Source organism: Sorex fumeus, unplaced genomic scaffold (genome assembly GCF_029834395.1).
Source record: "Sorex fumeus unplaced genomic scaffold, SorFum_2.1 ptg000024l, whole genome shotgun sequence".
Lineage (NCBI taxonomy): Eukaryota > Metazoa > Chordata > Mammalia > Eulipotyphla > Soricidae > Sorex > Sorex fumeus.
Window position 1 is genome coordinate 16,631,856 of NW_026606081.1, and position 21,653 is coordinate 16,653,508.

The 21,653-nt window shown below is 57.5% G+C and overlaps 1 protein-coding gene across 3 annotated transcripts in view; it reads right to left on the reverse strand.

Moving 5' to 3' along the window:
• Positions 1–1,310: 1,310 nt before the first annotated feature.
• The window catches only part of NPNT (nephronectin), a 48,492-nt gene continuing 28,149 nt past the window's right edge, over positions 1,311–21,653 (reverse strand). Inside the window, exons 5-13 of one of the 3 annotated variants that reach the window (XM_056113809.1) lie at positions 17,892–18,011; positions 17,231–17,350; positions 16,656–16,790; positions 16,050–16,172; positions 13,927–14,304; positions 10,627–10,713; positions 9,980–10,078; positions 2,986–3,242; positions 1,311–1,528 (exon numbers count right to left, since the gene is read on the reverse strand). In XM_056113809.1, coding sequence (XP_055969784.1) covers positions 1,418–1,528; positions 2,986–3,242; positions 9,980–10,078; positions 10,627–10,713; positions 13,927–14,304; positions 16,050–16,172; positions 16,656–16,790; positions 17,231–17,350; positions 17,892–18,011 — 1,430 coding nt within the window. In that variant the 3' untranslated portion in view covers positions 1,311–1,417. The remainder of the gene's footprint in view (positions 1,529–2,985; positions 3,243–9,979; positions 10,079–10,626; positions 10,714–13,926; positions 14,305–16,049; positions 16,173–16,655; positions 16,791–17,230; positions 17,351–17,891; positions 18,012–21,653) is intronic. The other 2 variants (XM_056113807.1, XM_056113808.1) reach the window with 2 other exon arrangements.

The following is a 21,653-nucleotide window of genomic DNA, read 5'->3' on the forward strand; positions in this document are numbered from 1 at the left end:
GTCACAGGACGAGAAGGAAACAGGACAGGAACCTTCCCGAGGCCGGTTCCGGTTCCCACGGAAACCACAGATTGATCTGCCCCCTAGGGCGGCCCACCCACCCGAGCACCGGAGATGCCCCTTTGTACCTATTGTTCTGAGCCTGGCACCACCCTGGGCTTTGGGAGATTCTGGAGAAAAGGAGCCTGCGGGGTGCCAAGCCCCAACCCCCAGCCCAGCTCTGCCCATGGAGAGGCCCCCAGACCCCCCCACAACCCCCCCTCAGGGGCCACGTTGCTGGGGGCTCAGCCCTCGGGGGGTCTCTCCCCTTGGACAGGCCCACATGGTCATGTTCTAGGCTTTCACGATGGGGTCCATGGGATCAGGACTTCCTTGGGGAGACCCTGCATACACCCGCCTTCCTTGAGGGGGCAGCTATAACTGATGTTTTGGAAAGGAGCAAGGGGGGAGGCGCAGGAGAGAGCCCCGCTCTGTACAAGGGCTCTGCCGGCTGTCCCTCTGGGACCCGCACCAGCCCCAGGTCCAAGGCGTGGGTGCGGGCCCCCCACTTCCCACCACGGCCCTCCAGACACCTCGTCCGGGGACATGACCAGCCCAGTTCCTCCTCTTTTCCCCAAGTCTTGGCCCATCCTAGGGATTCCCAGCAGACACAGGTGGGAAAAGCAGAGCCCAGCTGCTGGGGGAGGGGCCCTTTCCCGGGGGCGGGGGGCAGTGTCGGGGGCCCGGCCCTGCCTGCTCTCACCCTTCCAAAGTCCCCACCCACTGACAGAGCACCAAGCCATGGGGAGGCACCGGAGCAATACACAGCCTGCCCTGCACCCCCACCCCTTTCCTGAGCCCCCATCCCCGCCTGGGTCCCCTTTCTCACTCCCCCCTGCCACCACCCACACCCCAGCTACATCCAGTGGGACCCAGCAGCTGTTCCCCAGATCACGTCCCCCTCCCCCCACAACTGGGAAACCCACAGGGCTCGTGGCCGACACCGTCACTTGGGCTCCTGGAGGTGCTCCTGCCTGGACCCTGAGTGGAAGCCCAGGGACAGGCAAGGGAAGGGGTGCTGCAGGGTGCGGCAGGGACAGGGGTGGACAAGCAGGCGATTGCCACACCTGCCCCTACCTCGGAGGTGAAGCAGGACAGTCCTGGCCATGGTGGGCAGGGGTGATACTTCTCATCACCCGCTGTGAAGGGCAGCTGGGAACAGGGGCAAGGGAGGCCCGGGGCCCTGAGGCAGGTCCCCCCGGCCTGCGGGTGTGGGGACGGTGGCCCCCGGGCTGGGCTGGGGTCCTGGGTGGTGTGGGGTTTGCACAGAAGCCAATCTGGGGGTACCGCCCAGCCTCCCCCCTCCTTGCCCGGCCCCTTCAGGCCCGCTTGGGGCTGGGTGCAAAGGCGGGGAGAGGAAGGGCCACAGGGCATCCGGCTACATGTGATGCCGCCCTCGGGCCTCGGCGCAGGGGCCCCTGCTGAGGGCCACGTCATCCAGGGCCACCTCCCCGGCGTGGCCGCGCCTCCTCTCGCCTCTGAAGATGACCTGGGGAGAGAAGGCGGAGGGTCGGTCCCTGGAACCCCTGCCATGGCCCACAGCAGCTATGGGGCTTCCCCAGGAGCCAGGGCTGGACATGCTGATGACCACACAGCCCACCCACAGCCACGCAAATGATAGGGCCGCAGCACGCATAGCTCCACCAGCAAGCGTGAGGAGTCACACAGTGCTCCCTGAGCACCTCGTGGGGAGGCCCGGGGGCAAGGCAGGCCTGGGAGAGTCGGCACGAGGGAGGGACAGGGTGGTGGGAACACGCTGGGGGAGCAAGGAGACAGGTCGGGTCTAAGTGGGCAGCGCCCAGGCTGGGTCGTTCAGGAAGCCGGGAGAAACTCCTCGGCTCTGACCTGAGCTACTTTATTATCTCGCCTTGGTTTCCAACAGACATAAAGAGCAATTTTGAGGGGAAAATATCTGGATCAAACAGAGCCCAGGGCACTGATGAAAGGGTGTGAGTCTGTTCCAGGAAGTGGGGTCCAGGGACTTCGCCCAGGGACTTCGCGTGTGGGCCTGTGGGCAGTGTGCCAGCAGAGACTGTCCTCAGATGGGCTTAGACACGCTCTCCCGAGCCCGGGAGACAGTCCAGTGACAAGGTACCTGCCTTGCTCATAGCCCAGCCCAGTGATCCCCCGCACCCCACAGGATCCCCACACTCCAGCCAGCAGAGACCCTCCACACACATTGAGGAAGCCGAAAGCACAGCCAGGAGTGCCCCCCCCCCCCCCACCGCCACACACACACAGAGTCACTGTCACTGTCCTCCCGTTATTCATCGATTTTCTCGAGCGGGCCCAGTAACGTCTCCATCATGAGACTTGTTGTTACTGTGTTTGGCATATTGAATACGCCACGGGGAGCTTGCCAGGCTTTGCCATGCGGGCGAGATACTCTTGGTAGCTTGCCAGGCTCTCCTAGAGGGGCAGAGGAATCAAACTCGGGTCGGCCATGTTGGCTGCATGCAAGGCAAATGCTCTGCCTGCTGTGCAATCGCTCCAGCCCCCGCCCCCCCCCCCACACACACACAAAATAAAAAGACTTTTCCCAGAGACATGATTTGGGTGGAATGCTACATAGATCACTTTCGTGTCAATCAAAGCTCCCGCCCACATCCTGTCCCAAATTAAAAAGTCCTTTCCAACCAGAGTTTGGGGACTGTCACCCAAGACTGTTTGACTATGATCTCTGAGGCAAAAGCAATAGGGAAAAAATAAAGGGGGGGGGGTACTTTAAAGAGATATTTCAAAAAAAGGACACCCCCCCACCCCCTGCAAAGGAGCATGCCCTGTGCACAGTACTCCACGGGCAAAAGCGTGAACTACAGGGACTAAAGGGGCAGTGATGCTCCCACCCGCTTTTAGCTTCTAGCCCTGAGTGTCTGTGTTCAACCCCAGGCCCGGGGACCCTTTGCCCCCACCCCGGGGACCCCGGTCCGACCGGATTCTACTTACACTCTTGACGTCGGCCCCTCGCAAGGTGACCCGTGTGTGCCTCCAGCCGCGGCCTCCGGCTCGGCCCCACACGGAGGTTCCGGAGCCCCCGTGCTTCCTCACGAACACCTGGAGGCTGCCAGGGGGCGAGCCAGCCACCCTGTGCCGGAAGGACAGGCACAGGGCCGCCCCAGGCCGCAGGCGACCGAGTGGGAGCACCAGGCGTGCCGCCCTGCTCCCCGGGCCCTTGGCTGCAGACACGGCCAGGTACTGACCACCTGTGGGGGGAAGCGGGTGTTTGTGGGCCGAGTGTCTGCGCCCCCTGCAGGGAGAGGGTGCCGGTCAGCTGCAGACCGGGGCCTCCCCGGGGCCAGGCACCCAGATGTTTGAGGCTAAAATCCAGGCCAGCTTTCTGCGAGACAGTCCAAAGCCTTTACAGAGACGTATGGTTTGGCCACAGAGACAGAACACAAGCCATGTGGTGACTCACAGCTTGGGGTCCCACTCACCCTGGGTCCTGCTGGGCCACTCTCCTCTGAAGGAGGGGGCATAGCTAAGCCCCGGCCCCGCCGTGTACCTGCCCTTGCTGCCTAGTCCTGAGACAGCCAAGCTCGCTCAGGACCAGGGAGTCACAGCCCAGCACCCGCTGCTCCCCCACTCCCCCTGCTGCCCCGGAGTGTGAGTGAGCCACACACTGAGTCACACATGTGTACAGAGTGCAGACTCAGCCACACACGTGTCCATGGGGTGCAAACTGAGCTACACACACGTCCACGGGAGTGCAGACTGAGCCACACACATGTCCTCAGAGTGTGAACTGAGCCACACAACACATATGTCCACAGGGTGTGAAATGAGCCACACACACATATCTACAGGAGCACGAACTGAGCACACATGTGTCCACGGAGTGTGAACTGAGGCACATATGTGTGTTCATGGAGTGCGAAATGAGCCATACATGTGTCCATGCCATGCAAATTGAACCACACACATGTCCATGGGAGTGTGAACTGAGACACACACACACACACGTACACATACACACACCCACAGAGTGAAAACTGAGCCACACACATATGTCTACAGGAGCACGATTTGAGCCACACACACATGTCCACGGAGTACAAACTGAGCCACACACGTGTCCACAGAGTGAGAACTAAACCACACACACACACATACCCACATGAGTGTGAACTGAGTCACACACATGTGTCTACAGAATGTGAACTGAGCCACACACATGTGTCCATGGAGTGCAAACTGAGCCACAGACATGTGTCCACAGAGTGAGAACTAAACCACACACACACATGCCTACATGAATGTGAACTGAGCCACACACATGTGTCTACAGAATGTGAACTGAGCCACACGCACGTGTCCATGGAGTGCAAACTGAGCCACACACATGTTTCCACGGAGTGCAAACTGAGCCACAGACATGTGTCCACAGAGTGAGAACTAAACCACACACACACATGCCTACATGAGTGTGAACTGAGCCACACACGTGTCTACAGAATGTGAACTGAGCCACACACATGTGTCCATGGAGTGCAAACTGAGCCACACACGTTTCCACGGAGTGCAAACTGAGCCACAGACATGTGTCCACAGAGTGAGAACTAAACCACACACACACATGCCTACATGAGTGTGAACTGAGCCACACACATGTGTCTACAGAGTGTGAACTGAGCCACACACACGTGTCCATGGAGTGCAAACTGAGCCCCACACATGTCCACAGGAGCATGACCTGAGCCCCACACACGTGTCTGTGCTGCCACACGAGTGGTTTCCTGAGGCCCATCTCGACCATGCAGGGTAGGCCACATGACACCCCTGGCCCGGCTGCCAGGGAAACGCAGTGTGGCGTGGGGGTGAGGTGGGTGCCACCCCACAGGAGTGAGTGCTGGGCAGCTTCTGAAACTGACCCCAGAGATGATCTGCTCCAACTCCGGGGGAGACTGGGGTGCAGCTGGGCGGCCATGGCTGAGCCCACTCTGTCCTGGGCCCGCAGACAGGCCACCTGAGGCCACCAGCCATCCCCAGCCCAGTTCCTGAGCACCTGTGGGGGCAAAGGGCACCGTGTCTGAGCTGAGGGGTTCCCAAGGAGGCTGGGGGTATAGAACTGAGGGTAGGGGAGGTCACCAGGGCCCTGAGCCTGAATATTTGGGGGGTCCTACATGTCCAACCCCGAGTCAGCTACTGGGCCCCGGCTGATTCTCCGCCTCAGACTGAGATGGTGGTTATTACAGTTCACCTGCTGCGCCTGGGAGCAAACGGATTAGCCTAAGTCCCTGTGGAATGTGGGCGGAGCCCTCATTCTGCAGAGCCCTCAACTTCATGGCTCAGGGGTCTGGTCCCTGGGCACTCGCTCACCTGTTGGTCTGCACCAGGGGACGTTAGCCTTGGGCTTTAGTCTGAGGGAAACGTTACAGAGCTGGGACAGACATGGAGGCAGAAGCCCAGCCAGGACCCGCCAGGACGGGCACAACTTTGCTTGGGCTCCCCGGCGCCGACTTACGACTTACATTAGCTCCCCTCCCCGTCTGCCTGGTTTACAGTGATGCAGTCCCACCCCACAGGACATAAGGTGCTGTTATTTGGGGGATTAATAGTGGGAGCTTGGGGCTGGAGTGATAGCACAGTGGGTAGGGCGTTTGTCTTGCACGCGGCCAACCTGGGTTCAATTCCCAGCATCCCATATGGTCCCCTGAGCACTGCCAGGAGTAATTCCTGAGTGCAGAGCCAGGAGTAACCCCTGTGCATTGCCAGGTGTGACCCAAAAGCAAAAAAGCAAAAAAAAAAAGAAACCCAAAACAAATAATAGTGGGAGCTGCCACCAGACTTGCCTGGAAGTTGGGTGATGAGTTTCCAGTTTTCTTTTAATGCCAGTTTGCACCTTTTCATCTCCAGCTTCAGAATAGCTGTGCCAGCAATTTACCTACTACCCACGGTCAGAGGAAGTGACCCTCAAGTTGGCAGAGATGGGCTGTCACGTTTGGGCCCAGCGGGAGCCTAGATCCTTAGGGCTTGCTGGCAGTTACCCTCAAAAGGAAACAGCTTTGGGGTTTGTTTTCTGAATAGCAAGCAAAAAAGGAGCTGCAACACGCAAAGAGGACCAAGTTTCCTTTTACATAAAGGACCTTACAAGCTGGTAATTAAAAAGTAGACACATAAAGATGCCTCCAGACCCCGCACCAGGCTGTCTCAGTCGAGGCAACCCAGAGGGGCCTGGGTGAGGCCCCTCCCCGCCCCAATGTCGCCAGCCCTGGCAGCTGAAAATCTCCAGAACTCAACTGCCACCACGCTCATGGCCGCTCTCCACACACTCAGACAAGCCTCACCCATGGGTGAGCCTATTCCTGAACCACACAGCTGTGACATCTCATACTTTACACCACTGATCTATCAAGAGTAGCACACCACATCTGATGGGGTTTAAAGTAGAAGGCAACCAATCTTAGGGGCAAGTATACAAGTATATTTATACAGGAGCGATAGCACAGTGGTAGGGCGTTTGCCTTGCACGCAGTCAACATGGCCAACCCGAGTTCGATTCCTCCGCCCCTCTCGGAGAGCCCAGCAAGCTACCGAGAGTATTTGATATGCCAAACACAGTAACAACAAAGTCTCCAATGGAGACGTTACTGGGCCCGCTCGAGCAAATCGATGATCAACGGGAAGGCCTTTACCTTTACCTTTATCTATCTATGTATCTGTAAGCACACAAGTCTCAACCTTTAATGACATGTTACTAATCTCTTATAGAAGGGCTTAATGGCTCCTGGGTGAAATGCAACAATCTTCACGCACTTTCCTCTAAGACAACTTTTTGGGATTATTTTTAGCGGATTATTCATAACAAGCAATATAAAATAAATTACTTTGGTTGTGCTTTGGGGGCAGGGTTTGGGGTTCAGGATGGTAAAGGTAAAGGTAAAGGCCCTCCCGTTGATCGTCGATTTGTTCGAGCGGGCCCAGTAACGTCTCCATTGGAGACTTTGTTGTTACTGTGTCTGGCATATCGAATACTCTCGGTAGCTTGCCGGGCTCTCCGAGAGGGGCGGAGGAATCGAACTCGGGTCGGCCATGTTGGCTGCGTGCAAGGCAAACGCCCTACCCGCTGTGCTATCGCTCCAGCGATAAAAATAAAATAAAATAAAAACCACAAAAATAAGAAGCATGACAGGAGCTGGCCCTGCAATCTAGAAAAAGACAAACAAGGAGCTTTTTTAAACCTACAAACTGGGAAAGAAACAAAACAGCAGAGTCGGGTGATTCCTTGGCAGCTCCTGCTTCTGCATGTAAGGGGCTGTGGGTCTGTACCTCCCCTAGCCAGATAACAGATTAATAAGATCTGCTGGTGGGCTGGGGGCTGGCCATGCCTGGGGGTGCCGGGGACTGAACTGGGGTTGGACACAGAGCAGGCGCCTGCCCCCGTGCTACGTCTCTGACCCCCCGGAACTGCTTCTCAAATACTGACAGGAAGAGGTGGGAGTGCTGGGCTTTGGCCGAAACCTGCACTCACAAGCCCACCACCCGAGGAAGCCCACTCGGGAGGCAGGTGCAGGGAAAGTCATGTTTCCGGCTCCCAGGGTGGGTCTGGGCCCCGCTGCTGGGTCAGTCTGAGGAGGCCGTTCTGCTGGGCCTGCCCTGGGCCTGACCCAGGTACTGTGGGAGTCAGGGGTCATGTGGTGCCGGAGCTGGAGCTGGGGTCAGGAGCACCCCAGGGTGAGCCCTAGCCTGTGCAGTTACGCTGCTGATGGGAGCTGGGCAGGGTGTGCTGGACGGTCAGGATCCAAACTGAAAGGTGATGCTGGTTCCCACACCTGGGCCTCCAGCCCCTGACAAAAGTCAGGTACAGAAATGGGGCGGGTGGGAGGGTGAGAATTTTCTGGAAAGATCAGCTAGGAGGGGCTGCCAGGGGGAGGGAGGGCTGGGGCTTCTCCCCTGATTCCTCCCTGTAGGTGCTTCTCCCAAACAATGCTGGGCTTTGGCTGCAGCAGAGACAGACATGTAGGCACAGGCTGGCAGACCGGGGGTTCCTTGGAGCTGTCAGCAAGGGCGCTGAGTCAGCAGCTGGGAGCCCGGCGCCCAGGGCTCGGGTTCCAGGAAACGCCAGGCCCAGCGGGTCGGGTCGAGCGCTCCAAGGGCCCAGAGCGGGTCCTTCCTGTTGCCCCATAGGAAGCCTGGGACTGACAGTGGAGCCAGCTTCGCAGCTGTCTCCCCTGATGCTGGCTTACCTCCAGCTTCCTAGGAGGCACTAATAGACAAGAGTGTTTGTTGGTCTGGACAAGAAACGCCCAAGCTGGGGGCGGGGACGACCCGTGCAGTGGGAGGACACTGGCCTTGCACACAGCACACCCGGGGTCAGTCCCCAGGATCCCATACGGTCCCCTGAGCCCACCAAGAGTGATTCCCGAGGGCAGAGGCAGGAACGAGCACTGAGCCCCATCTGGTGTGCCCCCACACAGACAATAACCCTCCTTCCCCTTTTCTGAGAAACTCAGCCCAGTGGGTGCTGCTAGATTTGCGCTGGATTTGGGGTCAAGTTTCGGTCATGGCACGTTCCTAAACCTCCCACTGGGGTCAAGTTCACTGACCCCCAGGATTGGTGATGTGATCCCACACAGGGCCATGGCTCCTACACCCTGTTTGTTTAAGCATTGGGCTCCCAGCATCCTGCACCCAGCATCCCTACACCCAAACTGTGTCAGGAAGTGAATTGGGGCCTCATGTGCCAGGGAAGCTCCTCCCCCGCTGCCCTCTCTCTGCCCGACGCTGATTCTCCACAGTCCGGCTCTGGGCAGCACAGATTCTCCATTCCTGATATGCTGGACCCGGGTCACTCCCTTCCACACTCCTCCACAGTGCTCACCCTCCCCCAAGGGGCCCTGGGGCAAGCCATGGCCGTCGGGACACTGACTCCAAGCAGCACAGACACTTCCCCTTCGGCCACTTTGCCCTGAGATCTACATTCAGTCCTCATCCAATTCACAGAGTCAGGTGCACATGCGTGTGTGCAGACACACGCACATATATGCACACATAAGCATGCACATGCATGAAGGCACATGCACGCATCAGAATGCACACACAATCATATATACACATGTACACAAATACGCACAAGCACACACTGGAATGCACATACACTCATACACACATGCACACACACATGCATGCACGCATATATTCAACGCACACACACACTCACACACGGACATGCCCACATTCATACACACACTCATACGCACACACATATACAACAGCAAAAGGACACACCTGCAGCCACACGCTGACATGTACACACTCACACTCACACTCACAGCCGTGTGTACCCTCTCCTCTACAACAAGTGGATTCAGATGGCAAAGACAGAGAAGGCCTGACCAGGCCTCCCTGCCAAGCCCCAGCTGACCTGACACACCATGTGCCGAGCGAGACCAGACACCAAACCCCTCGTCCTTCCATTAAGCTGGCCTCGCTCCAAAAACCCAGCAATCCAGAGCTTCACGTCCTGAAGCCAGATGGCTGAAACAACCCATAAGTCAGACCCTAGAAGGGCCTCAAGCGCCCGCCCTCCACCTCCAGCAGACAGCCTTAGCACACCTGCTGGGAACATTCTCTCATGGGCTCCGTGTGGGGACTCTAGCTTTCTCTACAACCCCAGTTACACTGAAATTCTGTGGCTCCCAAGGCTTCCGCCATGCTGGGAATGTCCAAGCTCCCCAATCCCCACACAGATCGCTCCCTCGAGCCTGGGCCCAGCATATGGACCGACACCAGCCAACTAGAACGAGCTGCCGGGCTCCCAGGATGCCACTCAGGGCGGCCCAGCTGTAGCCACGGCCTCAGACACTGACAGTCCCTTCTGACCCGTCTTAGGAAAGCACGTGGCACCACGTGAGGGTGGGGGGTGTCCATGGGCCATGGCGCCCATCAGGAGTTCAGGCCAGCTGCATTGGGCAGCGTCCCGCAGCAGGCTTCGTCTCGTTACCTGCGGGGTCTCGCATCAGTTCCCAGTGGGAGTCACTGTCCTTCTCCCGGATCCAGCCGCAGAGCCCATGGTCAAAATCACAGCTGTGAACCAAGACACCTGGAAGGGGTGGTGGGGTGAGTGGGCGGGGGTCTCTGTGCCTGCGTCGTGACCCCACTGAGTCCCCCGCCTTTCCCCTCCTGAGAGAAACAGGCCTGTGGGAAGCGTGTCCAGCCTGGCAGCCACGTGTGCGGCCGCACACACAGACCTTGCCCCATGCCGACCCGCCAGGCTGACACTTGCCCAGCTCCGCTTCCTCCACATGGTTCAAATGCTGCTTTGGTGCATTTATTATTATTTTGTTAGTGGGGCGCACACCTGGCAGTGCTCAGGGGTCACAGCTGGCTCTGTGCTCCGGGACCCTGCACACTGCCAGGGGTCTGCCACACCCCAGACAGCCACCTTTAACCCTTGCGCTCTGGCCTCAGTGAGTTTTGAAAGCCAGGAATGATGATTCAGAAAAATTATTTTTGGTCAACTGGCTTGATTAGAGCGGAAACCAAGTTGCTAAAAAAAAATTATCTATATAGCAGCATGGAACCAACTCAGATTCCACAGCTGCTGCGAGAGGGAGGAAGCAGAGGGCAGGGGTGGGGGATGCCACCCACCTGGGTCGTCCTTGGCCTCCTCGTCTGCGCTGATTCCTCTCTCGATTTCAAAGATTTCAAACAGGTCATTGGACGGCTGCCGGGGAACTGCAGGACAGAGGGGTCTGCTGACGGGGCCCTGGTGGCCACTCAGAGGCCGCCCGCTGTCCACTCGGTCCACCCCAGTGAGGTCGTAGGCTGGCACTGTGGAGCTACTTGGCTTCTGCCCTGTCCAAGGATGGTTTTCCACAGGCACCCCCAGCCCCCATGCTGACCCTTGTCCCTGGGATGGCCGGGGCAAGCTGGTGCCTGATAGTCTGGGCGCAGGGAGCAGGGCCCACCCCGGGGGCCTGGTCGGCTCCCGGCCTTCCTGGGGCTCACCTGCCCGCAACCGCTCTGCAGGTTTACTGGACGAGGTAAAGGAGAGTGGGGCTCGGTCAGGGCTTTGGCCTCTGAGGCTGGAGCTTCCACATCCTTCTTGTGGGGGGGGGGGGGGGGGGGGGAATACAGCGACAGGGGTGGGGAGTGGGGGGCTTGCTGAGGCAGCATGGAGGGAACACATGTACCGGAGAGCGACCCAGGGCCCGGCTCATGCCTGGCTGGGGTGCCATCACTTTGAGCTGCAGCCCTGAGCATGCACAATAAATCTGTGAGGTTAGAGCACAGCCCGTGCCACGGCTCCCAGGAGGGTAAGGAGGGGGCAGCAGGATGGAGGGGGTGAGGCTGCAGGGGTGAGGCTGCAGAGGTGGAGCTGCAGGGGTGAGGGGGTGAGGCTGCAGAAGTGAGGGGGTGAGGCTGCAGGAGTGAGGAGGTAAGGCTGCAGGGGTGAGGGATGAGGCTGCAGGGGTGAAGCTGCAGGAGTGAAGTTGCAGGGGTGAGGGGGTGAGGCTGCAAGCATGAGGGGGTGAGGCTGCAGGGGTGAGGCTGAGCATCCCACGTGCAACCAAGGAGGAAGCCCCAGAACGAGGAAGGCTCTCAGTGGGGCCTGTGAATGGGAACCTGCACCCCCAGAGCCAGGCAGACTCAGTCTCCCCCGGAGCTGCTGGTCCCCCACCAGCCGCATCCACTTGAAGGACACCCACAGTTAGGAGTGAGCAGAATGCACTGCCCACCATGCCCTGCGGGGTCCCGGGAAGGAGAGACCTGGGCGAGTGTAAGTGCGGGGCTCCTGGCAGAGTCTGCCTGTCCCCACAGAGCCAGGCGGGGAGGCAAGAGCGGGGTGCCCGAGGCCAGCGGAAACAGGGCCTGCGTCTCACCCTGGGAGGGGAGTTCCACACCGGCTCGCTGCCAGGACACCTGTCCACTTTGATCCGCGGCAGCGCGGCTCTCAGCGGTCTTATCTGTGCCAGATGCTGTTACACTGGGCACAGACTCTGCACGGGTGCTTCCTGTCTGCAGACGGGGGCCCAGCTGTGTGTTGGGGGGGGGGGGCGGCAGAGTGATCTAGAGAACCCACACTCCCGAAGGGGCAGCTACAGGGAGGAACCCCCACCCAAAGCCCAGCCCCCCGCCAGGAAGGGACCCCACTGCAGAGCCCCCTTCACAGGGCCGTGTGGCCGCAGCACACAGAGGCCCAGGACATCTCCTGCAAATATGGTCACTCTTTGTGCCACGGGGACCCACAGCCCTTCTGTGTCCTCACAGAACAGGAGCGAGGGGATCTGTCCCTGCTGGGCCATCTGGGGAGGCTGGGGCTCAAGGCCTATCCAGGGGGACCTGGCACTTGGGCACCATCCAGGCAAGATTCTGAGGTGAACTGGGGTACTCTCAAGGGAAAAGAGTAAAGAAAAGTTAGAAAGGAGGAAGAGGAGGAGGAGGAGGAGGGGGAGGAGGAGGAGGAAGAATAGAAAGAAGGAGGAGGAGGAGGACAAGGAAGAGGAGGAGGAGGAGGAGGAGGAGGAGGAGGAGGAGGAGGAGGAGGAGGAGGAGATGGAGAAGGAGAAGGAGAAGGAGAAGGAGAAGAAGAAAAGAGGAGAAGAAGGAGGAGGAGGAGGAAGAGAAGAAAGAAGAACGAGAACAAGAACGAGGAGGAGGAAAAGAAGAAGAACAAGGATAAAAAGGAGGAGAAGAAATAATAAAGCTAATAATAAATAGTAAATAAAGCTAGTACTAGAACCCACTTTGTCTCGCCAACAGGAAGGCACCAGGCTCCCACCCGGGCAGGGGCACATCATGTCCCTCCTGCAGGGCCAGTGAGGAGGCTGTGAGCTCCACGCCCCACTCTCAGAGCGATGGGTCCAAGGAAGAGACCCCATCACCCCCAGGCCAAGCAGGAAGGCCCCATGGAAACCGCATCAGGACTCCCACCCACCTCTGGTCCCTGACTGGCTCTATGTGTTTGTCTTCTGAGTCAGCGCCACTGCCTGGCCCGTTTTTGCAACGTGAGTCACGTGTGTCTCTGTGTGTGCATGTCTGTGTGTGTGTCTCTGTGTTTGTGCGCCTGCATGTGTGTTTGTGTGTGTGCGTGCATGTGGGTATGTGTGTCTGTGTGCCTGTCTGTGTGTGTCTCTGTGCATCTGTTTGTATGTCTGTGTGTGTCCGTGTGTGTCCGTGTGTCTCTGTGTGTCTGTACGTGCCTCTGTGTCTGTGTCTGTGTACATTTCTGTGCTTGTCTGTGTGTGTCTGTATGTGCCTCTGTGTCTGTGTGTGTGTCTGTGTGCCTGTCTGTGTGTGTCTCTGTGCGTCTGTGTGTATGTCTGCGTATGTCCGTGTGTGTCTGTGTGTCTCTGTGTCTGTGTGCGTGTCTGTGTGTGTCTGTGTGCATCTGTGTGTATGTCTGTGTGTGTCCGTGTGTGTCTGTGTGTCTCTGTGTGTGTCTTTGTGTGTGTCTCTCTGTGTGTGTGCGCATGCACCGTGCATTCATGGGGGGTGCTTGTGGTAGCTGGGACCAAATTACCATGGGGCCCAGTTATCCCACTTCCGGGTTCTGAACAATATAGACTCATCTGAAGAGATCCGTGCCCGTTGCTTATCCCAGCTCTATTCGCAGGGGCTGTGTCTGGAAGCAGCCCCTGTAGATGTGGCTTATGTAATACATGCAACGGCCAGGTACTCGGCCACAGGAGGGGGCAGGAGGGGGGAAGGAGGGCGATGGAACCTGGCCACCTGCACCAGGGCTGAACCCGAGTCTGCTCCAGGACACAAGACCAATGCCCCCGGAATTCACTCCAGAGTGGCACACAAACGGAACGAATGGGAGCCCAGATGGGCAGTGACCAAGCAGGAAGTGGGGAGGGGCTGATGACAGGTTCAGGCACAGCCGACGCCACCTGAAGGGACCAGAGCTGCATGTCCACTTGGGAGGACACAGGAGCCACTTACTGAACACGTCTCCCCGCGGCTTCTGCGGGTCTGTCTGGATCCTGTTGTCCACCGTGGCCCATGGGGAAGGTGTTGTGGCAGGGGCCGCCGTCGTCCATGCGGCTGTGGGCCTGGGGGTGGGGGGTGGGGGTGGAGGGGGAGTTCTGGGTTCGGGGGGTGGGGGCGGGGGATGCCACGGGGTTGGCGCTGGTGTTGGTCTGGCGGTTGGCGCGGCAGTGGGGCTGCTGGTGGTGACGGGAGGAACATAGGGTGTCTCAGGGGGTCCCTGAGTGGCCCCCACATCAGGAATCCGATTACTGAACCCCCCGTCCTCCCTGGGGATGCTTGCGTTGCTCTCGGGTACATGAACTGGAGGCTCGACCATGACCTTCGGGACATCTGCAAAAGTCAACAGACTTAATCAGCACTGAGCCCCCCCGCCACAGACAGTAAGGCATCGAATAAAGATGCACGCACACACGCGACACACACACACACACACACACACATTCCCATACACACCTTAGTAGCTCATCTAATTGGGCTTACTTTTCTCCTGCCGATTCCCATTGGGATGTGTGCAATTTTCCACATTAAATACAGGATCATAACACAAACACACACAGACACACACAGAAACACACACAGAGATACACAAAGACACACACTCAGACACAGACACACACAGAGAAAAACACACAGAGAAACACATACACAGAGATACAGAAAGACGCACACTCAGACACAGACACACACAGAGACACACAGGCACACACACACAGACAGACACACACAGAAACACACACAGAGACACACACACAGAGACACACACAGCGATAGACACACACAGAAATACACAGAGACACACAAAGACATATACAGACAGACACACACGCAGACAGACACATACACACAGCCAAAGGAGGGAGGTTCAGAAATCATAACGATGTATGTTATGAATATGCACCATATGGAAAAATTTTAAACTGTACAAAGTGAAAACAGACAGTCAGATTTTTAAATATAAACATGTTGTGTCTTTCTTGGGCAGGGCCGGGGTCCGTTGCAGAGAGGGAGCACAGCAGGCGGTATGTGCCTGGCACGTGGCAAACCAGGGTTCAAGCCTCAGTGCCACAAAGTCCCCCAGCACTGCCAGGAGGGGTCCCTGACTGCAGAACAAGGAGGAAGCTCTAGCACTGTCGGGCGTGTGCCCCCCCCACCAAGTAAAATTCAAAATAAGGATGCTCTTTCAAACAAGGAAAAGGAAAAGAAACGTGTGGACTACTACGGTAAGTGTCCAGGTAGCACAGCATTGTTATAAAATCAGATTTAAACTGCATAAAACTTTTCTATTTTACTCCCACAGCTTGGCACACGCCAATCCCGTCTTGTGTTTCAGAGTCCGCCTTGTCTTCCTCCCCCACCCCACGTACTAGTTTATAACAACTGCTGGTTAAAAAGAAATGTTCAGAGGTGGCCAAGATCATCTGCAAACTCTTTTTTTCCTTGATTACTTCACGAGAATTAATATTTAATCTGGCAGGAGTGATATATTCCATGACTACCTGGCCCTTTAAGAAATCCTTTAATCCCTATGATTTTATGCTCCATGATTCTCAGTAAATATTTCACTCCAAAAATTTAAAAAATTAACAATCTCTGCATGAAATGCATGTTAAATGATGGCTCTGGTGTGTGAACCTTCATTGTGAAGGGTAGTTAGTTACCCCTGGTATATTTATTAACACAGCCACTTCTCCAAATAAACCTTATTTAAAAAAAAAAAAAGTCTAAGAAGAAATGCAGAAATGCATCTAGGATTTTCAGAGTAGACTTGGGGGGTGCGGAAGGGACACGTGCAAACCCTCAGCTTGGCCCACGTGACCCCAAAGCTTGTTCTGACCATCAAAGGCAGATTCTCGAGGGAACTTCTTTTTTTTTCCTTTTTTTTTTTTTAATTTTTATTAGTGAAACATCATGAGGTACAGTTGTAGACTTAGAAATTTTTTGTGCTTGGATTTTTCTTGGCATCTAAAGGGAAATGGTGGAGAGATTTGGGGCCGGGTGGGAAGTGCCTGAGGCTAGAAAGCCTTGCTGCGCCTGCAGCCCGCACCCTGGGGACCCAAGCTGACACGGCTACTCACACACGCAGGTCCGGCCATCGCCCTTGTAGCCTTCCTTACACTGGCACCGGTAGGAGCCGTGCGTGTTGTGACACCAGGCAAAACTGCTGCACGGAGGCTGCCCCTGGGAGCACTCGTCTATGTCTGCACAGAAGGAGGAGGGGGATCAGAGGAACTAGAGCACTCATCTATGCATGGGAGGAGGGAGATCAGAGGGGCTGGGAGCACTCCTCTTTGTCTGCACGGGAAGGGGGAATCAGAGGGGTTGGGAGCACTCGTCTGTGCATGGGAGGAGGATCAGAGGGGTTGGGATCATTTGTCTATGTCAGCACAGAAGGAGAAAGGGAATCAGAGGGTCTGGGAGCACTCCTTTCTGCACAGGAGGAGGGGGATCAGAGGGGCTATGCATGAGAGGAGGGGGATCAGAGGGGCTGGAAGCACTCCTCTCTGCACAGGAGGAGGGGGATCCGAGGTGTCATGAACAGCGGGAACCATCTCAGAGCAAAGATATCACCAAGCCGCCAGTAGAGCCCTGCCTGGGTGGGGGAGGAGGAGAGCGATGCCATCCCCCCTCCCTGCAAGCCTGTGGTGCCAGGGGAGGTGCCCCGGGGTGGGGCGGGGTCTTACCATGACACTGGTATTTGCCCCCGATGTACATGAGGTCGAAGCCCTCGTGACACTTGCAGATGTAGCTCCCGAACGTGTTCACGCACTGCCGGAACCTCGGGCAGGATGCGGCCCCGGTCACACACTCGTCCACGTCTGCGGAGACCACGGCAGGTGACTGAGGGACGCATCCAGCGGAGACGCCCGGCACCCACATGCCCAAATCCCACCCTGCAGGGTGAGTGGCCACAGGCAGGAGGCGCCATCAGGAGGGGAACATTCTGGAACCATTGGGCCACAGGCTTGTGCATGGAATTAAGAGGCCGGGCCCAGAGCTGCGCTTCAAGTCATGAGACACCGCCAGACTAGTCCAGCCCGAACTGTGACGACTCAACCTCCAGTTGTCAACCCCTCACACAGTGCTCGGCCTACGGTCGCTGTTCTTTCTCCACCCCCAGAGCATCAGCATGGAAGGATCAAAGTCTCGCCCTCCATACCCGTCATATCTGCTCTGCACGGAGCTCAGCGCCCAGAGGAAGTTCCCCCCCCCCATCCCCAGCGGCCCCACCCAGGCTCCCCTGGCCCCCATGGCTCACCCACACAGGTCCTGCCGTCGGGCGCCAGCTGCAGGCCGGGTGAGGGGCACTGGCACCGCACCTGCCCCTTGACCACATCGCAGCCGTACTGGCAGTTGGCCATGGAACAGGAGAGGGCACCTGGGGAGAGCGGGTCTGACTTGGGGGAGGGCTGCGGGATCCCCAGAACCGTGACACACACCCGGCAAGAACTCCGAGAGACCCTCAGGCCCGGCCTAAGGAACGGCGGGAGCTCCAGCTCTCGAGCCAGGGGTGGGGTGGGGCTCACGCTCCTTCCCGAAGGGCCAGGGACTGGGTCACACCATCTCCTGCAGCAGCAGTCAGGGTCTGCACGTGCTGAGTGCAGAGTCACCATGACTGCCCTCCCGGAGCAGAGGATGCCCAGATGGCCCCATGCCTGGTGCCACATGCATTGCCAGCACCAGCTCCCCCCCACCCCAGAGCTGCCACGTAAGATGGGTGACAATCTCCTGTCCCACAGGCAGCACACCGCCAGGGGACCTTGGCTTGATCATGGGCAGAGAACGGCTGGAGGGAGGGCGTGGGGGCAATGCGGAACCTGGCCGTGTGCCCAGGAGACACTGCCCATCTTAGAAATGCTGGACAGTCTCTCGGGGCAGCCTCTCCGCCCACCCTCGCGCCTGGGGAGACGCAGCCATACTCGAGCAGGAGCCGTCGGGCATCAGCATGTAGCCGTTGAGGCAGTAGCACTTGAAGCTGCCGAAGGTGTTCATGCATCGGTGCTTGCAGGGTCGCGGCTTCAGCCCACACTCGTTGAGATCTGGAAGTCGGGAGGGGGAGGGTATGACGAGAGCATCCTCCCTGCCATCTCCCCGGGGGCCGGGGCGTCCCCGGGGGCAGGAGGAGGAAGGAAGAGGAGCCACCACTCAGCACGCACCAGACAGACCTGTCCACACCGCGGGGCTGGGCTGGGTGAACACCGGACGCGTGGTCTCTGCCCAGGAAGGACGGGGACAGGGTCCTCACGGACACACTTTTACAGGATGGTCCTGGGACAGGGCACCCCATTCATGGTGCCTGCGCCTTCCTGTCCTACTGTCCCCTGACGTGGGCCCTGACTGGGATCTGGGCTGTCCGCTGATCACTGCGGCCTTTCCCAAGGAGAGCATAGCCTGGGCCCTCAGTGGCTCCCTGCGGCCTCGTCCATCCTGTTCATCCGAGGGAGGAAGTCCGTCTCCCATGTCTGCACTGGACACGAGATGGAACGTGGAAAAGCAGCCGTCCGCCGGGCTCTGATTCACTCAGCCCTGGGAAAGGCGCTCGGGAACATGTCCCAGGCACCGCGTGGGTTGCCATTGCGTATTTTAGTTTATTAGTTTAAATCTCCACGTGAAATGAATCATTAGGCCGCGTTCTGAGAGGCTTTTCTGACTCCAGCCGAATGCTGTGTCTCGAGCGACCAAACTGCTAATGGCCAGAGAGCACCCGGGCCCCCACACGGGCGTCGTTAAGAAGAGACACGGCCACGTTTATGGTGTCTGGAGCTGCCGGCACAAGCGCCTGATTAACATAATTTAATTATCCGCTAATCCGTGGCGCTGCATCAAATTAGAGCTACAGAGAGAGCCGCTCTGCAAGTTGTTCTCAGATCTAATCTAATTTAAATTTGGTCAGCTTATTTATTGGAAATCTATAGAGATTACTTAGCCGAGCCATTAAATTATATGACTCCTGAAAGCCACCGACTGCTTCTCAGGGTGCGTTCTGCTTCACAGGCTCCCTACCCTCACCTCTGCGCTCACCTAGCTCCCCTGTCAGCAGGAGGTCACGGGGTGAGCCCCAGGTCTCCATCCTCTCTCCATCTCTCCTTAGTTCTCTACTTCACTGCCTCCTGCCCAGCCAGGGATATCCGGAAGCGGGTCACATTTCTACATACCCCCAACCCCCCAAAAAAATTCCTCAGAAAAAGACATTTTCCAGATGACAGTGCCCACAAACACCTTATCTCTCTCCTCTGTTCAAAGCTTCACTCGCAGGAGGAGACAGAGACGCCTCCCGCTTCTCTCGACCCCGGCCTGGAGTGTTCCAGCAGTGAGGGACTCAACCTCCCACACCTGGCACGGCCCCGCACCTTCCCGCCAGAGTCTGGGGACAGTGTGCCCAGGGCCATGCCGACACGGACACTGTCCCAGCAGGCCGCTGGCTAAGTGAGACTAGTGTGGGCTGATCATGCAATCGAGCCGAGCCGGACGCTGAACAGTGATGCTGGGAAGTGACCCTGCAGGGCTGGCGGTTGTGGAGAGAAGGAACCGGAAAAGGTCATTAAGGAATGAAACAACTCTCCACAGCAGGGAATCACAGCGAAACAAGGGGCACTCACACTTGGGCAAAAGGGGAGTGTCTCTCGTCCGCTGGATTCCTAAGTGCTCAAACACGTGGGCCCTGTCCCCCATGGTGGGCGACCTTGAGTGGCTATTCCTGGGACTCCCCAGCATGAAACCCTGAGACATGCTCCCGGGCCTAGCGACTCACGGCAGAAAAGAAGGACAAGGGCTCCACAGTGGCCGTGACCACTGCTTCAGGGCTGTGAGTCTACATGAATATCCATAATTCTGATACTGACCTATCGCTGCCTTCAGAGCCCTTTGGACTAACCTAATCACTCTTGTGCTGCAGAAATTCCAGAATGACACTTTCAACATACAGCGTGTGTTCCTATGATGACCCCTGGAATGACCCAAGACACATGGGTGTTCTCTCAAATTGCATGTTGTCAAATCAGTAATAAGGAAAAAAAAGGAAAATAAAACAACAACCTAGGAAAGGATTCTTGAGTGTTTTGCTTTCAAGTCAATCCTCTTTCTCTCCAGAAGCAAACAGCACAATATGCAGCCTCAGGAGAATGCATGTGCTGTGTGCTGTGTGCACTCAGGCTTGTGCTGTGTGCGCTCAGGACCCTAAACCAGGACCTGACAGTGTGGTCACTTTGTTCAGAGGCTTTGGCTAAGACACACCCATTCTCTACACAGGCATCAGTCAGAAAGAGTCGGACACAGCAGGAGCACTGCGAGGAGAGTCCGGAGCACTGTGGGGAGCAGATAGGAGCCGGCCCAAAACAGAAGGACGAGCTGCAGAGCGTCAGAACTGCGCTTGAGGAGGACAGGACCAGAACCTGCATGAACATGCAAACATGGAGGAACAGCCTGAGAAGCCTGAGGAGAGGGTGAAATAGGCCAGTGGATCTCCCCCTTTTGTCCGGTTTTGCTGGAGAGGGCTGGCGGAGCCCATGGTCATTCCCGGGATACCAACCTGCTCGATCCAGACATTTCAGTACTCAGACCCAGGAGTGCTGGGGACTGAACCCGGATTCCAGTGTGCCACACACGTACTCCCACCTTCTGACGCTAACCCCAGGCCCACCCCAACAGACTCATTTTTTTTTTCTTGCTTTTTGGGTCACACGCAGCAATGCATAGGGGTTATTCCTGGCTCTGCACTCAGGAATTACTCCTGGCAGTGCTTGGGGGACCCTAGGGGATGCCAGGAATCAAACCGGGTCCACCACATGCAAGGCAATCGCCCTGCCCGCTGTGCTATCGCTCCAGCCCCCCGATGAATTCTTAAGGAAAACAATCTTCCCCCCGATGAACTCTTAAGGAAAACAATCTTTGCTTCCCTGCCACACGTGAACTTCTTTCCCCCTGTGAGGCTCCAACCTCACAGCAGCCCTGGAGTCCAACACTCCCATCCCAGGCCTCTCGGGGAGGTCAGAGGCTAATGGGGACACCGTCTCAACGGCTGCCACTCGACTCTGACTTACAGGGTATGCTGACATCAACCCCCCTGCCACAGCTCTGCGCGGGAGAAGCAGAGACACTGAGGTTGCTCTTGCGTCACAGGACTGCAGGCTGGTGACTCAAAGAAATAATTGGGACAGACACCTGCCTTCCCGGGGTGAGTAACGTGTCAGATCAAGCCCTGGCAAGGGACCTTTATAGTCCCATTACCATCAAGGGCCACTCGAAGTTTGTACAACAGGCTCTGCACAGGCTCCAGCCAGGGGCTATGGACCAGGAGGGCGCTGGCCTCCCCGGCAGCTCTTGACCAAGCACTAGAGGCTGGGCACAGGGAAGGTCCCTCTTGGGCTGCAGCCCCGCCAGGGCCGTCCCGGAAGCAGGGTGCCCATATGCCCGCCTTCTAATCAAACAAGGCAGACGCCCAGAGCAGGGCTGGATGTCCAGCCTGCTTTCAGGGGCGCTAGGACTCTCGACCCCAGATACGGCAGGAAGAAGCTTGGTCACCTCCATCTCTCCCTCGCAAACCACATTTCACCCCTTTACCCCCAGTTGCTCCGGGAGTGCTACGACTTAGCCGAGCTGAGGAGGCTGGGGGAAGGTGCCACTGGTTCTCGGCGAAGAGAGGGCAAAGCGGCAGTGGGGCTGTGGAGACAGTGAGCTGCAGA